Source organism: Panthera tigris, chromosome B4 (assembly GCF_018350195.1).
Source record: "Panthera tigris isolate Pti1 chromosome B4, P.tigris_Pti1_mat1.1, whole genome shotgun sequence".
In the NCBI taxonomy this organism is placed as follows: domain Eukaryota; kingdom Metazoa; phylum Chordata; class Mammalia; order Carnivora; family Felidae; genus Panthera; species Panthera tigris.
This window is the reverse complement of record NC_056666.1, coordinates 78,894,659-78,913,522: the sequence shown is the minus strand read 5'-3', so window position 1 is coordinate 78,913,522 and position 18,864 is coordinate 78,894,659. Positions and strand designations below refer to the sequence as shown.

Genomic DNA, 18,864 nt, shown 5'->3' with positions numbered 1-18,864 from the left:
CTGAAGAGTGGATACAACTTGTTTAAGGGGGTGAAAGGCAGAGTAAGGGAAAGGACACACGACAGGGACCCCAACACTTAAGGGACAGAAGTAGCTATGAAGGAGACAGAGAGTCAGAAAGGCTGAAGGAGAACGAGGAGTTATTAGCCTCACACTCCAAGGGACCAGAGCTCTGAGATGCACATGGTTGCTTCTTAGTAAGGTCTAAGAGGCAAAGGACTGAAAGACCACTGGAGCTGGCAACCAGATCGCTGATAGGTGCTGAACAAAGTGGCCTGAGGGGTGAATAAAAGAGAAGAACTAAGTGTAAACTACTTGCACTAACTGTGGCAATCAAAAGAGACTAGATCTGAAGTTTACAAGCGGAAGCAGAAGGACAGAGGGACAGATAACATGCTTACAGGGTGACAAAAGGGAACCCAGGAGAGACTGAAGATGAAAGGGGAAAATATCATCAAAACAAGTGAGGTTGAGTGCACAAATGGCAGTGCTGGCCTTGCAAAGGCAAACTCACTCCCAAGAAAAGATAAGGAGGTAAACTAGTATCAGTGACTATATAAATGGAGGGAAAGGGAAGTAAAGAAATTCATCATCTCCGTGTAATAGGAAGTAAATCATCTGCTAAAAAAATGGGGTCAGGATTGGGAAACCTGCAATTAATGGTGTCTCTCTTTCACCCGACTATGAAGTACTTGATGGCAGGACCTGTCATTTTTTATCCTCAAACTAGGATAGTACCCAGGACACAGTAAGGGCCCAATACATGTTTACTGAATGCATAGATGACACAAATATTAAAGGCCCGTTTAGAGCTACAAAACCAAAACAAGAGCCCAAAACCAAAAAATCCTCCCCCGCATCATTAAAGTCAAATGTTAAAATGTTGTATTGCTAGTGGCTACATAAGGAAATCCAATGGCTGAGTTCAGCCATGGCTGAGTGACTGACAAAGCAAAGGTAGTCGAATGAACACAATTGACTGAGAATGCTGGTAGCCACAGTATAAACAAGTGACCAAGGATTCTTGGATAGGTAGGAAGGGAAGTGAAGCCATAGGCTGTTGGAAAGTGGAAAGACTGTCAGAATAACTTCCATTTCAGTTTCAGATGGGGCCATAATCTAGATTCGATCATGTTAGACACAGACTGGTATTAATTGATGTAAAATACGTTGGGACTACATCTTAGTTTCTAAACACCATTCTCCAATAAAGAACTAAGGGTCCTTGGAGAAATGGTTGATCCTAAGGCTAGGACAGGGAAAATACAAGATAAACATGAAGCATCTTGTACTTCAGAAAGTTCTTTAAAAAGTGCTCAAAAAAGTAAAAGGATGTAGATGTATCAAAGAGACACAGGAGCCAACCTGAAAGAGCTCCCAATGGTCAAAGCTGGGACAATTTGAGCAATGAAAATAATATAGTACCGAATTATAGACCAGGTCTAAAATAAATATACATTGAGTACATACCAATATAAATTAATAGTGAGGGGAGAAAAGACCGTTTTCTCACAGAATCCCAAATACTCTACATAGATACTATTTCCACTAGGAAGGGAAATTAATTCCTACCAACTCCATTAAGGGTCGGCTAGATTTACTGACTTGCTTCCAAAGAATAGGGAAAGAAAAACAGTGGAGAAATCTGACAAACATTACCTTAACCAAGTGATGAAGACTATCATCAGTAGGGTCATGTGGCTATGACCCTTGATAGGATGTGATGAGGACATTTCACATCATTTCACCTGTGTGGTGTTTCTTCCAAAAATCTATAAGCTCAATCTAATAATGACAAAACATCAGAAAAATTCAGATTGGGGGATATTCTACAAGACACTTGGCCAATACTCCCAGACTGTCAAGGTCATGAAAAATAAGAAAAGACTAAGAAATTGTCACAGACCAGAGGAGACTTGGGAAGAGTATCAGCTAAAGGCAATGTAGCATCCCAGAATGGATTCTGGAACAGGAGGACATCAATGAGAAGATGTGAAACCCATAGAGCCTAGGGGTTAGGTAACAGAATGTACCAGTGTCAGTTTCTGAGATTTGACAACACAGAATAGTATATTTACAATAGAAAAAAATTGGGTAAGGGGTACATGGAATCTCTCTGCACTATCTTTGCAACTTTCCTTTAAATTTAAACGTATTCCAAAATAAAAAGCTTATACACAACAACAAAAAAAAGAGGTTGGGCCTGCCCCGTTTCTCTTGGTCCTCCACATTTCTATGTACTCATGGTACATTGATATGGTCATGAAATTGTTTGCCTGGGAGTTAAGTGTAGGGCAATTGTATTAACATGTATGACAGCACAATGGTGTACCTGGAAACCTCTGTTGGGTTCAGTATATGAAATTATAACCATATTTCTCCCCATTCCCACCCTGTCAACACACCAGAGACGTGGCTTTTTATTAAAAAAACTTTTTTTTAATTGGTTTACAAAGGAGCTACAGACTACATTGAAACTAATCTTTGTACAAAAAAGGCAAAAAAAAAAAAAAAAAAAAAAAAAAAAAAGCCCCAAAACACCCAGAGACAAAAGGTAGGGGGAGAGACAAGAAAGGAAGATACAAAAGAGCAGGAAGAAACTGAAAGACAAGAGATTAGCATCATACATACATAAGATCAGGGGGGGGAAAAAGAGCAAGAAAGATGAGAGCGCATTTAGAAGTATTTCCCCACACAGCCCTGGTGATAATCAGATTGGAATCAACAACAAACACAGCATGAGAATATTAAGAGATTTAAAAAGGCAACAGTGGTATGGAGACTGGTTATCGCCAGTGTTGAGAAAGAGAAACCTGTTGTAGGCACCGGAGACTGGAGCACTGCCCCTCCCTCCCAGAGGATGACAGACCCGGGAAGAGGAAGCAGGCCCTAGGGCAGCTGCCATTGGTGTGTGTAGAGATGGTCTCCTCAGGTCAATCTCAGCATATTATCCCCATCTTCCCCCCCAGAGTCTTTGTACCCTAGACTCCAGGTGAGGGTACAGGACGTCATTGGGAGAAAAAGGTGAAGGTCTGCCCTAGTCCACACAGTTCAAGAGCAGTTGCTGGGAGAGTGGAGGGCAGCGTAGATAAAGCCCATTCCCCTGTGGAGAAGGCACAGTGTAATTCCTGAAGGTGAGACAGAGGAAAACACACACCCCAGGAGAGGTATCAACAGAGTCCTCATCACCTGCAGCCCCAGCTTAACCCCATTTGTTATGCTTTTTTTTGATACTGAAGGGAGTTGAGGGACAGATCACCACACCTCTTCTCACTTAGCAGGGACAAAGAAGACTGGGGATGTCTGACAATAAGGACAGAGGAAAATAGGACAATGTACTCATTTCTCTCAAATGAACGTGGTAGAGGAAATCTTTCTGGGTTTGGGGACGTCAAACTGGAGAAGACATAAGGGAGGAATGAAGCCAGGGACCCCCTTTTTTTCCCCTTGCCTAGCCTTCAATCTAAGGCAAGTGAGCCAAACTGGAAAGAGGGAGTAGGAATTTAAGCTTAAGGCTGTTCAATGTCCTCCCGGGGGCTGGTGTTTAGGGAAGGCAGACAAAGAAAAGAAACAGGTCAACCTCAAAGCTGGTCTGCTCATCCTCCTAGAAAAGGTCTGTACCCCAGGAGGAGAGCCAAGAGAGGCACCAGAGAGAACACATGCTCCCAAACAAAAGTAATAACCTGCCCACATTTTATCAGCAGTTTTCAAAAGCAATGTTTTCCGGGGTTGGAGAAATGCCATATCCTCCTCCCTTTCCCCAAAACTACTGCTGCCACCTTTCATCCTTGCATATTAAGTTACTGGCTCTCTTCTAAGGGAGATGAAACTCTGAGATTTCACATTTCTCTTCCCAACCCTAAGAGGCTACCCAGCTTTGAATAGGGGGAAGGAGAGCTATGCTAAGGGCCCCTCACTTGAGGCAGCTAGACCATCCTCATTTCCTTGGTACTGGGATCTCCAAAACTTGTTTGGTCTGATCCCAAGGTCCAAAAGGCATCAGGGTACTTACAATTGAATGAAACTCTAAGCGAGTAGCACCAGGGCTCCCCCGAAGTGTAACAGGGGCCTGATTAATACCCCCAGAAGAACCCCTCAAAAAGTATATAAATTTATTGCGTCCTAGCAAAGATCTGCAGCTTCCAGTATTCACACAGTGTGAAGATATTAACAATACAAAATATATTCTGAAAGTCAAACATCTGCAGTTCATAGTGCTTTCTCAGATTTGTTAAAAAAATACAATGCTTAGTTTCCTATATAGGATATACAAAAGCAAAAAATATATATATATATATATGTATATAGTAGAAATAAATCAATCAGCCATAGTAATTTACAGCTTTTGTCTCTAACCCTCCCCCAATCATAATCTTTACCCCACACTTCAGTCTATATTTTCTGGGATCAAGGGTTCTGTGTTCTATTTATTCTGAATCAGGCTGAGAAATATCCATTAAATTGCATTCTGCATAGCACCCACAAACAGGGTGCTAGCTGGGAGGTCCCTGAAGGAAGATGGTGTGGGTTGTTACTGCTATGGGTTAAAAGTGAGACAATCAAATGACACACAGATGAATGTGTATGGGCAACCTGAAAGGACAAGGGAATGAGTGCTTTAATATTACCAGTCCTCTGGGCATCTCCTGCCTCACAGGCTTGGTCATTTAACATTTTTAAATAAAAAAGCAACTCATGAAAGGTATTTGAGAATATACCTGTCAGTTACATTGATTTCTGCTGGCCAAAAAGTTCAGGGAAAGGATTTTCAGCAGTAAGCTCCCGTCTTAAGGAATGTAGGCTCCTCACTCCCTGTGGAAAAGACTGAGCAGCTCCCTGCTACTGGGAGACAAGAGCAGAAGCTGCTTCAGTTTGGGGGCCAAACAAGATACTGGATCTGGAGCCTCCAAAAGGGTATGTGGAAAGAACGGACTATGAATTCACTTACAACAAGGTTAATGAAGGGGACTGAAGGTAAACCAGCATTCCATCCCAGAGAAAATCATCACCAAATAACCTTCTAAACGCTTATAAGTCCTCAGCATCATTAAGCTAGTTTATAGCAAATAATTTCATACTGGGGAAGATTCCATTCTTTGAAATGCTCTAGCAAAATACTGCACGCTCCAGTGAGTTATACTGCCCTTTTCCTCCAAAAGATGCCTATATACATGATTACAGATATAAAATAATAAGTTGAGTTCTGCTTTCAGTGGGAATAAAGGGTGTGTGATAAGTGGCGGGGCATGGATGACTTTTACTTCAGTATTAACAGAATTTGATCTGGGGAAAGTTTCTCGCAATAGTTCCTGAGTGTATTAAGTCTGGAGAGGAAGGACCAAATGGAGTGAACTACTGTTCAGGATATTAACAGTTATTGTATTTCAGGTTAAACAACAACACAAGCTTACCCAGACACTAATTTGGATAGATTTTATATAAAATATATAGAATCATAGCATTATCTATTTGTAGTCAAGGTAAAAAGATTTATGAAAGAAACTAGGATTCTGCTATAGATCTGGATGTTGGTTTCCTTTCAAACACAAAAATAGTTTCTTTTTAAAAAGTGCAGTAGAATATCCCCCATTCATAATTGTAACTAATTTAGCATAAGCAAAGAAATGACCTCAGGAACATACCCAGGTTTTAAGACAGATTTCTAGGTAATGGGCCTGAAAGGCATTTTGAGCTGAATTTGATTTATTTTCCAACAATTTCAAATATAATTTCTCATCTGTGTGTAGATATATACAGGCACAAAACACACTCACACACAGTCATACACAAACACTTCATTTTCTATCAGATCAGGGCAATTTTTTATTGCAGGTCTCTTTTAGTATAGGCTAACAGAAAACCTATCCCCAATCTAACAGATTACACACATACACACAGCCATTTCCACACTTCCTCACAGTGAAAAGCTCTCTGACAGATACCAGAAGGTCAAGAGAGACAATGTTTTAATGGCTGGGCCTTGAGGACAACTCTGGTTGCATTTAAGTCTCAGTGCCAAATGCACTAAGAGTTCCCTGCCGCTATAATTTTTGGATCAGTCTCTTCAAGAATCAGGCCATGGAGAAAGCAGGATGGTGTCTCCCAATCTCTCCTATAAACCACAGTGGTAAGACAAGATTTCTTTTTGTTCTGGGCTGTTGTTCCCATGATCGTGTGCTTCCTTTTCCCTTAGGAACCACCCAAGGAAGAATTAAGAGAAAAGATCAAAGAACCACTGCCTTGCCACGGGTACAGACTCTGGAGCTCTGCAGAATGGAAACCTGGAACAGATTTATTGGCTGATGCTCCTTAATAACATGAGAAAGAAACTACCAGGGATGTTCAAAAGAGGAAGTGCATTTCCTTTCAGAATGTGACCTCAGAAACCCATACCAAAGCTTAGACCTACTTTGGAAGACAGCTGTACAAAAGTCCAAATACTCCACTAATTCCTGAACTGGACTACTGTGAGTCACTTCCACTTTTGAGCGCATCATTTTCCTATTGAAAGCCCCTACATATTATTTGACCACTTTTGACAGTTTATACAAATTGATCCCAGATTATAACCTTTAAAGGGTCTCTTGTACAATTCCACAGAAAGACTTCTGACTCTTGATGCTTACAGCAGCTGATGAGAAGAGGTGCCTTTGACTCTCCAGCGCCAAGAGGGTGCCTGCGTCAGTAGTAGTTTTGAACACTCTCTCCACAGCTACCTCAAGCATCAACCTGGGTTTCAAGGCTCTCCATTCTGCTGCTGGGACCAAGAACCTTAAAAGGTTGACAGAAGTGCCTCGTCCAGGGATCATTACAAAATATGAAGCAATCAGGTGAGAGAAAGGGAGACAGAAAGGTTGAGTCAAGAAAGGAGTGCAAGAAGCTGATCCCAAATAAAAAGACAAAATTAAGAAAGGAAAAACATTATGTATGTGTATATAAACTAAAAGCAGAGCATATGAATGCTTAATCTGGTGGGAAGCCAAGACAACATCTCTAGAAAAGCTTGATGTGTCACAACAAGGCTCAGCCATAGGGAAATAAGGCAATATAAAAAATGACCAAGGTATTTTGGTCAGAGAATGGTCTCCTTCCTCCTCCCAGCCAACCCCTGCAAATGCATCTCTATATATCTTTTATATATATATATATATATGTATATATATATAATATAGAATCTGGTTTTTTTTTTTTTGTTAAAAAGTATTTCAATGATCATATATATTTATCAAGGCATGATGGCTTTAGGAAAGGGGGGGGGGATCCATCATGGGGGAGCTGAGAAGGGAAAGGCAGGAAGGGGAGGCTGGGGTAAGAAGTATAAGAAACTGTTTGGGGTCAAACAAATGCCCATCAAAGGCTGGCACCAACAGAATTTTCACTAATGTTTCCCACTTCAAGGAGGTACTGATGATATAGGTGGGTGCCAGGACCCCATCTCTTCTCTTGTATCCCTCCCCCAAATTCTTCCCACCACCATGCATTTTAATGCCTCATGGCTCTCTCTCCCACATGTCTCTTGGACCCATGCTACCTTGCATCCCAGGGTTGATGGGTATGGCCCATATGTCTCTGGCCCCGGGTGCCTGATCTCAGAAGCCATTGCCACTGATATTAATGGACTGCAGATCCGCCACCTGCATGACGTTGATGCCACTGTTGGCAAGACGGGCAATACCCTCTGGACAGATGGCCTCCATGGCTACCATATTGGTGGTAATAAGGGCTGAAGGGGTGGCAGTGCCACTGCCTTCTGATCCTGCCCCACTGTCCAGGGGCAAAGTGCCCACACTCAGGGATACACCTGGGCCTCCTTTCTTATTCTGGTGGGTCTTGATATGCTTTGACAGGTGGTCACTCCTCATGAAGCGCTTGGGACACTCAGGGCAGGCAAATTTCTTCTCACCTTGGTAAAAGAAAAGAAGATAAGAAACAGACATCTTAGGAAATAGGATTACCTTGTCCAATTCATGGCTTTCAAACTATATTAGAATATTAGGCAATCTTAAGAAGGTGATAAAAACAATAAAAATCTGTTAAGTATCTTTTTGGGGAAGGGGAAGAAAAACAGGTAAAGGTCAAGCAGTACTCAGAAAGGAAGGAACGTAGCAAAAAATAAGGCAGAAAATCCCACTGAAAACCTAACTTCTTCCTTCTTAAACGTTTTCCAGATTAACTCTAATTCCATTTATGATCCACACATTCACTTTCAAACTAAGCTGTTCAGAAATTTTAGTTATTTCATAGATATATTTTGTGTCTTTCTATTCTGATCTATTACTATTTCTCTGGGCTCCTACTCACCTGTGTGTGTGCGTTTGTGTCTCTGTAGCTCATCTGAACGTGTAAAGCGCTTCCCACAGTATGACCAAGTACACATGAATGGCCTCTCGCCTGTATGCCAGCGCAAGTGTGCCCGTAGGTGTGAGGTCTTGCCATATACTTTCCCACAGCCTTGGATGTGGCAAATGTGCTGTTTCTTTTTGCCAGGATCCCCAGAGCCCCTGAAAATAAGAACACAACTATTCATCATGCATTCCAGAGAGAAAAATTAAAGAATCCCAGTGTCAACAGGTGTCAACCTGATGCCCTCAAAAACTAACCCAAATTTTTATTTTAAAAAAAGGCTTCTTGGGGCGCCTGGGTTAAGTGCCCAGTTGGTTAAGTGTCTGATTCTTGGTTTCGACTCAGGTCATGATCTCATGGTTTTGTGAGTTCGAGTCCCAAGTCATGATTTCACGGTTTGTGGGATTTAGTCCTGTGCACTGTCAGGACAGAGCCTCCTTGGGATTCTCTCCCTCTCTCTGCCCCTCCCCTACTTATGCATGCTCTCTCAAAATAAAAAAACTTAAAAAGAAAAAAGGAAAAAAAAAAGGCTTCTCTTTAGTATCAAAGGAAAAATCTTTGGTTGATTCTGATTCTTAATACTCAAAATTCAAGTTTTAAGTTTCCTTTCTACTGGATATTTACTCTTCCCTGTTTTTTATTCCTTAATCAGTTTTGATGTTTGATGTTTGTGGGTGACTTGGAAAGTCTGTAAGGCATTTTCCTGTATTTTTCAGGAAGTTTAAGTCTCAATACAAGCATTTTCCATGGGAACTACTGTGAACATGGTGATATTTTGGGCTGGGAAATTACTTAAGGAGCAAAGCACCTAGTGGAAAACTTTAAAGAAAATATAATAGTTTACAACTATAAACTTATCTCCTAAAATAAAGCTCAAGAGCCAAATGGTAAATATTAAAAGCTGGAAAGCTAGAGCACTATCAGGGACTTCAGTGGGAGAGAAAGATGGGCTGTATAAAAGTTAAAACAGGGGGGAAAAAATCCTAACTAATTCAAGGTATATTTTAAAAAATGCATTACATACATATATATATATATATATATATATATATATACACATATATATATATATATACATACACACACATATATATACACGTATGCATATATATATGTATATACATACACACATACATACATATACACATACCCACACACCCAATATGAAGCAGTTCCTAAGCTTCTCTCAGCAATCAGTTCTGAAATGTTTTTGCCAAACCAATTTGTTCCATGTGTGATCCATTAGTGGGCATTGGGGAGATTTCCAGGAGGGACTTTTCTTGGGTTTTAACAACACATATTAGCAGAGGGGAAAAAACCATAACGGAAATGAAATCACATGTAGGTAGAAATCAGAGAACTTACTTCAAAAATTTAAATCCACTTTAAGCTTTGTTAGAAGGAAACTACTGTACTCAGTGCTTATTTTTTTCTTCTAAAGATTTTATTATTTTTAAGAAATCTCTACACCCAACGTGGGGCTTGAACTTACAATCCCAAGATCAAGAGTCACACACTGCACTGACTGAGCCAGCCAGGCACCCTCAGTGTGCTTTTGATGCAGGTTTTTCCTGTAACATATGGTTAACCTACAAAGAACTCAAATTATTTTTGGTTTTGGTGCTTTTCTCATTTTTGTATTTATTTATTATTTTAAATGTTTCAGAGAGAAAGAGAGAGCGCGCGAGCTTGCACCACACAGGGGAGGAGCAGGGCGGGGGATGGAGGATCTGAAGCAGGCTCTGTGCTGATAGCAGACAGCCCCATAAAGGGCTCGAACCCACAAACCATGAGATCACGACCTGAGCCAAAGTTGGACACCTAACCGACTGAGCCACTCAAGGTGCCCATTGTTGTATTTATTTTTGAGACCAAAGCTTAACAGATTTTAAGGTGTTAAGATTTTTTAAGGCATTAAAAAATCTATATGACTTTGTATTTTCTTTCAAAAGCAATGAATTGTAGAAAAAGAATAGAACTTGGTACTCTCCAGAAGTAATACTGAATAAAACAGAATATTCTACTGATGAGAAAAATTTGTCAGAACTTTGCTCTGCAGGACATATTAGGTTCCATGATGGAAGAATTTTCTTTTCTTTTTAAAAAAAATTTTTTTTAATGTTTTTATTTATTCTTGAGAGAGAAAGACAGAGTGTGAGCGGGGAGGGGCAGAGAGAGGGAGACAGTGAATCTGAAGCAGGCACCAGGCTCTGAGCTGTCAGCACAGAACCCGATGCAGGACTCGAACTCACAAGCTGTGAGATCATGACCTGAGCCGAGGTCAGAAGCTTAACCGACTGAACCATCCAGGAGCCCCTGGAAGAATTTTCTAACTGGAGTAGTATTTTTTGTCTGTTTTGAAGGAAAAGAAGACTCAGAAAACCCTTATGACTCTCACATAGCCACTATAAAAAAATCATTACAGTAGGTATGTTTCTTTTTCTTTGCAAGACTATTTTACAAGCAACTTTGTTAAAACCATCTCAAAACAGACATATGGTAACAATCATCAGACCAGTTGGCTGCATCTGATTACCTTATCTCTGGAGAAAGCAGACACCTATTAAGGCCCCAGGTCTTAGAGTAGATGAAAGGCTCAGAGCTGGAACTAAAATCCTATAATATAACCCAATCAAATGTATTGTACTCTCTATCTCTGGTCCCTCTGCAACACTGCCAAGTCTTAAATGTTAAAAAATTAACCCTCCTCTGCTTACCTCCAAATCCATTCATTTTTCTCCTTTATACCCTTAAGACACTGGCTGGGTCAACTTACCTTCCTTCACTATCTTTACAATAGGGGCAGGTGCATGCTTCACGCCGGGTCCTCCGACCAGCCTGGGGTTGGGGATCTGGGCTGTTTTCTCCTTCTTCTCCACCTGCTGTGTCATCATGTATTCCATCACCACCAGCTCCGTGGAGGCCAAGCTGAGCTCCATGATCACCTGAAATTAAGAGAGCAAAAGGGTTAAGGTGAAGTAAGGGAGGTCATCAAGTTGCAGTTATTTCAGTGACACTTTACATTTACAGCACCATTTCTTCAAAGCTTTGAAGCCACATTTACTGATATTGCCATCCATTCTTGAAATCTCAAAAACCATCATTGAAAATACAAAGAGCTAGCAAATATATAAAAACATGATCAATGTCATTTAATTTTTTAAAAATATTTTAAGTAATCTGTATACCCAATGTGGGGCTCGAACTTACAACTCTGATATAAAAAGCTGCATGCTCTAGGGGTGCCTGGGTGGCTCAGTTGGTTAAATGTCCAACTTTGGCTCAGGTCATGATCTCACAGTTTGCGGGTTCAATCCCCGCATCAGGCTCTGTGCTGAACACTTGGTCAGAGCCTGGAGTCTGCTTCAGATTCTGTGTCTCCTTCTCTCTTTGCTCCTCCTCTGCTCACGCTCTGTCTCACTCTGTCTCTCAAAAATAAATAAGTGTAAAGAAAAAGAAAAAAGAGTTGCATGCTCTATCAACTGAGCCAGCCAGGTACCCCATTCTCATTTAATTTTTAAAATGCAATTCTATGTATAGTGGACTTTTGTAATTTTTCACCTATCAGATCACAAAAAGTTAAAACTCTAATAATGCACAGAATTAGCAAGGATATGGGGAAACAGGCATTTTTATACATAGGTGATGATAAATCAGTACATTTTGAAGGCCAATTTGGCAATTTTTGTTAATATTTATTTTGAGAGAGAGAGTGCGAGTGGGGGACAGGAGCAGATGGAGAGAAAGAATCTTTCAGGGATTCTGAGCCAAAATCAAGAGTGAGTGGCTCAACCGACTGAGCCACTCAGGCACCCTCGAGCATGTGACTCTTGATCTCAAGGTGATTATTTCAAGCTCCATGTTGGGCACAGAGTTTATATTAAAAAATAAAATGACATTAAAAAAAATTTTAAATATACATCTTCAACGTAATTCCACTTTGAATCAACAATGTCCTATGGATATACTCCTGAGTATACAAAAATATGTGATGAATTTTTTTAAGAAAGTTTATTTGAGAGCGAGACAGAGAGAGAGAGAGAGCGCGCACGCGCACTTGAGAATGAATCCCAAACACCCTCCACACTGTCAGCACAGAGCCTGACATGGGGCTCAAACTCACAAACTGAAAGATGACCTGAACTGAAATGGAGTCAGACACCTAACTGAGCCACTCAGGCGCAGCGACGATAATGTTTTCTATAGCTTTGTAACAACAAAAAACTAGAAACATGAGGTCATGATCTCATGGTTCAAGTCCCATTGGGGCTCTGCACTGGCAGTGTAGAGTCTGCTTGGGATTCTCACTCTCTCTCTCTCTGCTCCCCTGCTTGCATGTGTGTCTGCGAATGCGCGCGTGCTCTCTCTCTCTCACTCTCTAAGAAAATAAAGATTTAAAAAAAGAAACATTACAAATCTCAGTGCTTGGTTTTACTTCTGCACCTAACCTCCACTCTTTTCAGCTCATCAACATAATTTTGTTACAATGCCTAATAATAAGCTCTCCTGGTGCTTTCCTTCTCATTGCACCACTTCTAAGCGTCAACCTATGGCATTAAAATAAATTGTAGTGTTCTGAGATGTTCATGATTTTGGCAGAGCTTAACAGGAAGGACTGGAGTACAAGGTTAAGAACAGGTTTTGGAGTAGGACAGATGTAGATATGTGACCGTTCTTTAGTTATCAGTTTCTCCCTCAGTAAAACTGGGATGAAACATTATCAATCTCATAAAGTTGTGAAAAATAATACATGTAAGGTGTTTAGCACAGTATCTGTCACATAACAAACATTTAACACACTGTAGCTAATATTATTAGGAAAATATCTTGTGGGAAAACAACTGTGAGAAATCATGGAATAAGATATATACCACTATTTTATTTAATCAATTTGCCTTAAAAACTATATATGAAACTGAGGAGAAACTCCCTGTGATGGGGATGGATAATTTCTCCTCTTGAAATAAGCCCAAAAAGCTCAGCAGGTAAGACAGAATGCTAGTTAATATCACCAGTAGTTACCTACCAAAAATTACCTTCAGAAGAGATATTTATGAACCTGTAGATTCAGCTATCTACAATGGGTCTTTAGAAACAAAATAAGCAAAACCATGATCCATACAAGCAAATCATCTTTGATCTACTTTCCAAATTAATCTAACTCCATTAAAATCAGAGAAGCAATTCATTAAACCCCAAAGTTCTCTACTGTCACAATCAAGTAGAAAGAAGCAAACTTTTCTCCATTTTATTGAGACATAAGCCTAACATCCAGGACATGGCATGATTCAGTAAAAAGGGAAACAAAGAAATACTTAGATACTAGGACTCTGTAAAACCGTATCTCTAAGCCTCTATCAAATTCTTACAAAATGGACAGTCAAGGAGCGGCTGGGTGGCTCAGTCGGTTAAGCGTCCGGCTTCGGCTCAGGTCGTGATCTCGCGGTGAGTTCAAGCCCAGCGTCGGGCTCTGTGCTGACAGCTCAGAGCCTGGAGCCTGCTTCGGATTCTGTGTCTCCCTCTCTCTCTGCCCCTCCCCTGCTCATGCTCTGTCTGTCTCTCAAAAATAAATAAACATTTAAAAAAAATTTTAAAGGGGCGCCTGGGTGGCTCAGTCGGTTAGGCATCCGACTTCAGCTCAGGTCATGATCTCGCGGTCCGTGGGTTCAAGCCCCGCGTCGGGCTCTGTGCTGACAGCTCAGAGCCTGGAGCCTGCTTCAGATTCTGTGTCTCCCTCTCTCTCTGACCCTCCCCCGTTCATGCTCTCTTTCTGTCTCAAAAATAAACATTAAAAAAAATTTTTTTTAAATAAAAAAATAAAAAATAAAAAAAATTTTAAAAACAAAATGGACAGTCAAAGCTAATATCCTCCTTGACCCCTGCTATGACTGCAAAGGATTTTTTTTAATATGAAACTGGAAATGGGGTTAAATGAGTTTCATTTAACTTTAAAAAGGGATGAAATACTAACAAAGCATCAGCATCAGACCAGAGTCTGTTTCCAGCCTCTTTTAATAACAGTTTTAGAAAAAGAACAGTTTTATCTTAGAATGTGGCATCAGTTAAGCAATGAAATAAATTAAAGATTTTCCTTTCCATGATGAAAATAACAAGTAAACCAAAGGCACAGTTTAATGACAGTCTTGCCCAACCCAGGGTTGCCTCTAGCATCAGTTATTGTAATAGCTGTGGCAGTTAACACACTTTTTCAGTTTCTTCAAAGGGAAGAAGTGTGCTGAAGTCATGAACTTTTAAGAAGACCACCATGACAAGTCAAATAACTTATTCTTCTCTGATAAAAGACCCAGGCAATACTAAAATAAGAAACTCCTCAATAATTTTCAAAAGGGTAGTTCCCACACCCTTCTCCATTCACCTGGTCTCTGGAATTATTTGGAGAACACGGTCTTCTTTAATTCAGTAAGTATTAACACAGTATGACTGACTTTCAAAACTATACCTATATTAAGCATACAATGAGTTTTCTGAACATGTTTCATTTTACACAATAGATTTAATCTAAAGAATCAAATCTCAGTCCAGGAAGTGTTTGTATGTTCAGCCACATTCAAGCACAATATAGGTAACACATCATCTAAGCGGTAGGAACATCCAGAATATAGCTCTAAATCAAGAAATAAAAGCATCTTTAGTAACAGAAATAGTAATTCATAATACATTGTACTTTATTTTTCAAAATAATAATAATTTTATTAATCTGGTTTCCCAGTCCAAGCAAATCAGAAAAAGGAAGAGAAGGACTGTACTTTTTAATGACACAAAAGCTGACAATTGGGAGTGATAAAATGTAAAAATTTTACATTTTTACAAAACATTTACAAAAAAATTCATATAGATGGCCTCCAAATTCATCTCTACATTGACTACTTGGTTATGCTTGAGATACAATTTAACATAAGAGACAAAATTAATGCTTGATTCTGTCAATTACTAGTTTGCATAACAATTAGCAGCTTTCCTAGAATCCTTGCAAAGTGACAAGATGAATTTTTTCTTTTTCTTTTTTTTTTTAATTTTTTTTAACGTTTATTTATTTTGAGACAGAGAGAGACAGAGTATGAACAGGGGAGGGGCATAGAGAGAGGGAGACACAGAATCTGAAACAGGCTCCGGGCTCTGAGCTGTCAGCACAGAGCCCGACACGGGGCTCGAACTCACGGACCGTGAGATCATGACCTGAGCCGAAGTCAGACACTTAACCGACTGAGCCACCCAGGCGCCCCTTCCTCTTCTTAAAAATTCAAGTTTATTGGGGTGCCTGGCTGGCTCAGTCAAAAGAGCACGTTACTCTTGAGCTCAAGGGTCATGAGTTCGAACCTCACGTTGGGGGAGAGATTACTTAATAAACTTTAAAATAAATCAAGTTTACAACTCTGAGCACAAGATCCTGAGATCAAGAGTCAGATGCTCTACGGACTGAGCCAGCCAGGCACCCCTAATGTGAATTTATACTTTCTCTCATAACTTCTACCTTAAATTCTTTTAACTCATTTTTTAAAATGTTTATTGAGAGAGCACGCGTGCGCATGAGAGGGGGATGTGCAGAGAGAGAAGGGAACAGAGGATCTGAAGCAGGTTCCTCACTGAGCACAGACTCTCATGTGGGGCTCAAACTCACCAACTGCAAGATCATGACCTGAGCCGAAGTCAGAGGCTTAACTGACTGAGCCACCCAAGGTACCCTACAGTTCATTATAGATAATAAGGTTTCACTATAGAGTTTTTGGTTTTGCTATCTTAGTTTCTGTAGCTATTATAATTTTTGTTTTGGAACTATTTTGGACTTACAGGGACACTATAAAGATAATTCAGAAAGTTCTTACACATTCTTCAATGAGCTTCCCTTAATAATCTTATATAACCAAGGTACATTTGTCAAAACTAATTAAGTGATACAATACTAGTAAATAACAATAGGCTTTATCTGGATTTCATCAGTTTTTCCACTAATGTCTTTACTCTCTTCCAGAATCCCATCCAGGATACTACACTGCATTGAGTTGCCAGGTCTCCTTAGGCTCCTCAGATCTATGTGTCTCTGCCTTTCATGACCTTGACAGTTTTTAAGAATATTGGTTGGTATTTTGTAGAATATCTCATAATTTGAATTTTTTTTTGGGGGGGGGGGTTCTCATTAGACTAGACTTATGTGTTTTGCAGAAGAATATCATATCAGGGCAATACATTCTCATCACACCACATTAGGAGATATGCAAGCTCAACATACTGTTTTTAGAAGGGAGATTCAGGAAAATTTAAAAAAGGGGGGGGGGGAGGAAGAAGGAAAAAAACAGACAACTACCACTATTTTCCCACAATTTTCAGTATGTCATATTTTGAAAGTTTTGAAATAAAGATTCAGTCTTTTAAAGTAATTATTTAGGGGGCATCTTGCTGGCTCAGTTGGGAGAGCACGCGACTCAATCTCAGGAGTTGTGAGTTCCAGTTGCACATTCAGCATAGAGATTATTTTTAAAAATAAATACGGGCACCTGGGTGGCTCAGTTGGTTGAGCATCTGATTTGACTTCAGCTCAGGTCATGATAAGCCTGGAGCCTACTTCGGATTCTATATCTCCCTCTCTCTCTGCACCTCCCCAGCCTACACTCTCTCTCTCTCTCAAAAAATAAACATTAAAAAATTTTTAAATAAGTACCTTGTACTTAAGTGTACTTAAGTACACTTTTAAATAAGTGCCTTGGTGGCTCGCCTGGTTAAGTGTCCAACTCTTGATTTTGGCTCAGGTCATGATCTTATGGTTTGTGGGACTGAGCCTTGCACTGGGCTCTGCATTATCAGCGTGGAACCTGCTTGGGATTCTCTCTCCCCTACTCTCTGCCACTCCCCCGCTTGCATGCTCTCTTTCTCTCAAAATAAATAAACACACTTACAAAAAATTAAATACATACATACATACATAAAGTAATTATTTAAGTGGACTCCTCATTCTCTATTTGTGGTTGTTTCAGTGGTATGTGTATGCATGTGCATTAGGCTATGGGGCTCAAAAGTAGATACTACCACATGTTTCCAGTTTTCATTCACTCCTTCTTCCTGCCCAAAAGCCACCTGATTTTTTTTTCAGGTTAACACTGTGCCAGGTTAAAAATATTCCCCTTCTCGGGGTGCCTGGGTGGCTCAGTCGGTTAGGCGGCCAACTTCGGCTCAGGTCATGATCTCGCAGTCCATGAGTTCAAGCCCCGCATCGGGCTCTGTGCTGACAGCTCAGAGCCTGGAGCCTGTTTCAGATTCTGTGTCTCCCTCTCTCTGACCCTCCCCTGTTCATGCTCTGTCTCTCTCTGTCTCAAAAATAAATAAAAACGTTAAAAAAAAAAAAAATATCCCCCTTCTCAGATACCCCTGCAGATGAGAAGCAGTCAAGTGACAGGGTCTTGGCCAATTAGGTGTAAAACAAAATTGCTGGGTAAGGCTTCCAGCTCTTTTTTTTTTTAAGTTTATCCATGTATTTTGAGAGAGAGAGAGCGTGCGTACAAGAGGGGCAGAGAAAGAGGGAGAGAGAAAATCCCAAGCAGGCTCCACGTTATCAGAGCAGAGTCTGACATAGGGCTTGATCTCAACCATGAACCATGAGATCATGACCTCAGCTGAAATCAAGAGTTGGATACTTAAATGACTGAGCCATCCACGCCATCCCAGGAAAGCTCTTTAAATGGGAACAACTAAGCTTGTTTCCTCCTTTATCAAGCTTCACTTTTTCCTCCTTTATCCTGTCTGGAAAGAAGTGACAATGCCCAAAGCTAGTGCAGCTGCCTTACAAGCATGGCAACTGTCTCACATTCAGGCAAAAGTAAACATAACCAGGGTTCCCTGAGTTGCTGCAAGAACTTTGGACTCACCCTTCAGAACTTCATGTTACATAAAAATAAGCCCCTACCTAGTTAAGTCATAATAGGTTTCCTGGTATATCCAGCTAAATATACGTTCCCTAACTATAAAAAAAAAAAAAGAAAAAGAAAAAAAAAAGAAATTATGTATGTATATAATATATATAATAATATATATGTTTTTTTTTCTTTTTTTTAAGTAAGTCATAACTCTGCTGGGCCCATTAATTTTTCTTGACTATATGGTCTACACTTCAGTATGTCCTACAAGTATTTTGTGTCACTATTTTTTGTGTCAAATTGGTAAGAGCCTTTATTTTATTTTTTTTTTTGTCCAGCTCCCAGAACTATAAGTGGGTACACATCTAACAAAAAATTCTAATTAATTTATATTAAATTAGACCACACAAGAATAGAGAACAGACACCAGAAACTTACTTCCTCCTGAGACAGAACATAAGCCCTTGCTAATTCATTAGTAACTTGTGCTCGATACAAATCCATATACCTTGCTTCTAAACTCATTTTTTCCATGGGCACCTGGATGACTTAGTGAGTTAAACATCAAACTCTTGATTTCGGCTCAAGTCATGATCCCAGAATCGAGGAATCAAGCTTGGGCTCTGCACTGAGCATGGAGCTTGTTTGGGATTCT

The 18,864-nt window shown here is 40.1% G+C and overlaps 1 protein-coding gene across 1 annotated transcript in view; it reads right to left on the bottom strand.

Annotated features, from left to right (window-relative positions):
* Positions 1 to 4,584: 4,584 nt before the first annotated feature.
* SP1 (Sp1 transcription factor) overlaps positions 4,585 to 18,864 on the bottom strand; it is a 39,377-nt gene continuing 25,097 nt past the window's right edge. The window contains exons 4-6 of the mRNA XM_042992393.1: positions 11,120 to 11,288; positions 8,302 to 8,501; positions 4,585 to 7,903 (exon numbers count right to left, since the gene is read on the bottom strand). Of these exons, the coding sequence (XP_042848327.1) occupies positions 7,590 to 7,903; positions 8,302 to 8,501; positions 11,120 to 11,288 (683 nt within the window). The 3' untranslated portion in view covers positions 4,585 to 7,589. The remainder of the gene's footprint in view (positions 7,904 to 8,301; positions 8,502 to 11,119; positions 11,289 to 18,864) is intronic.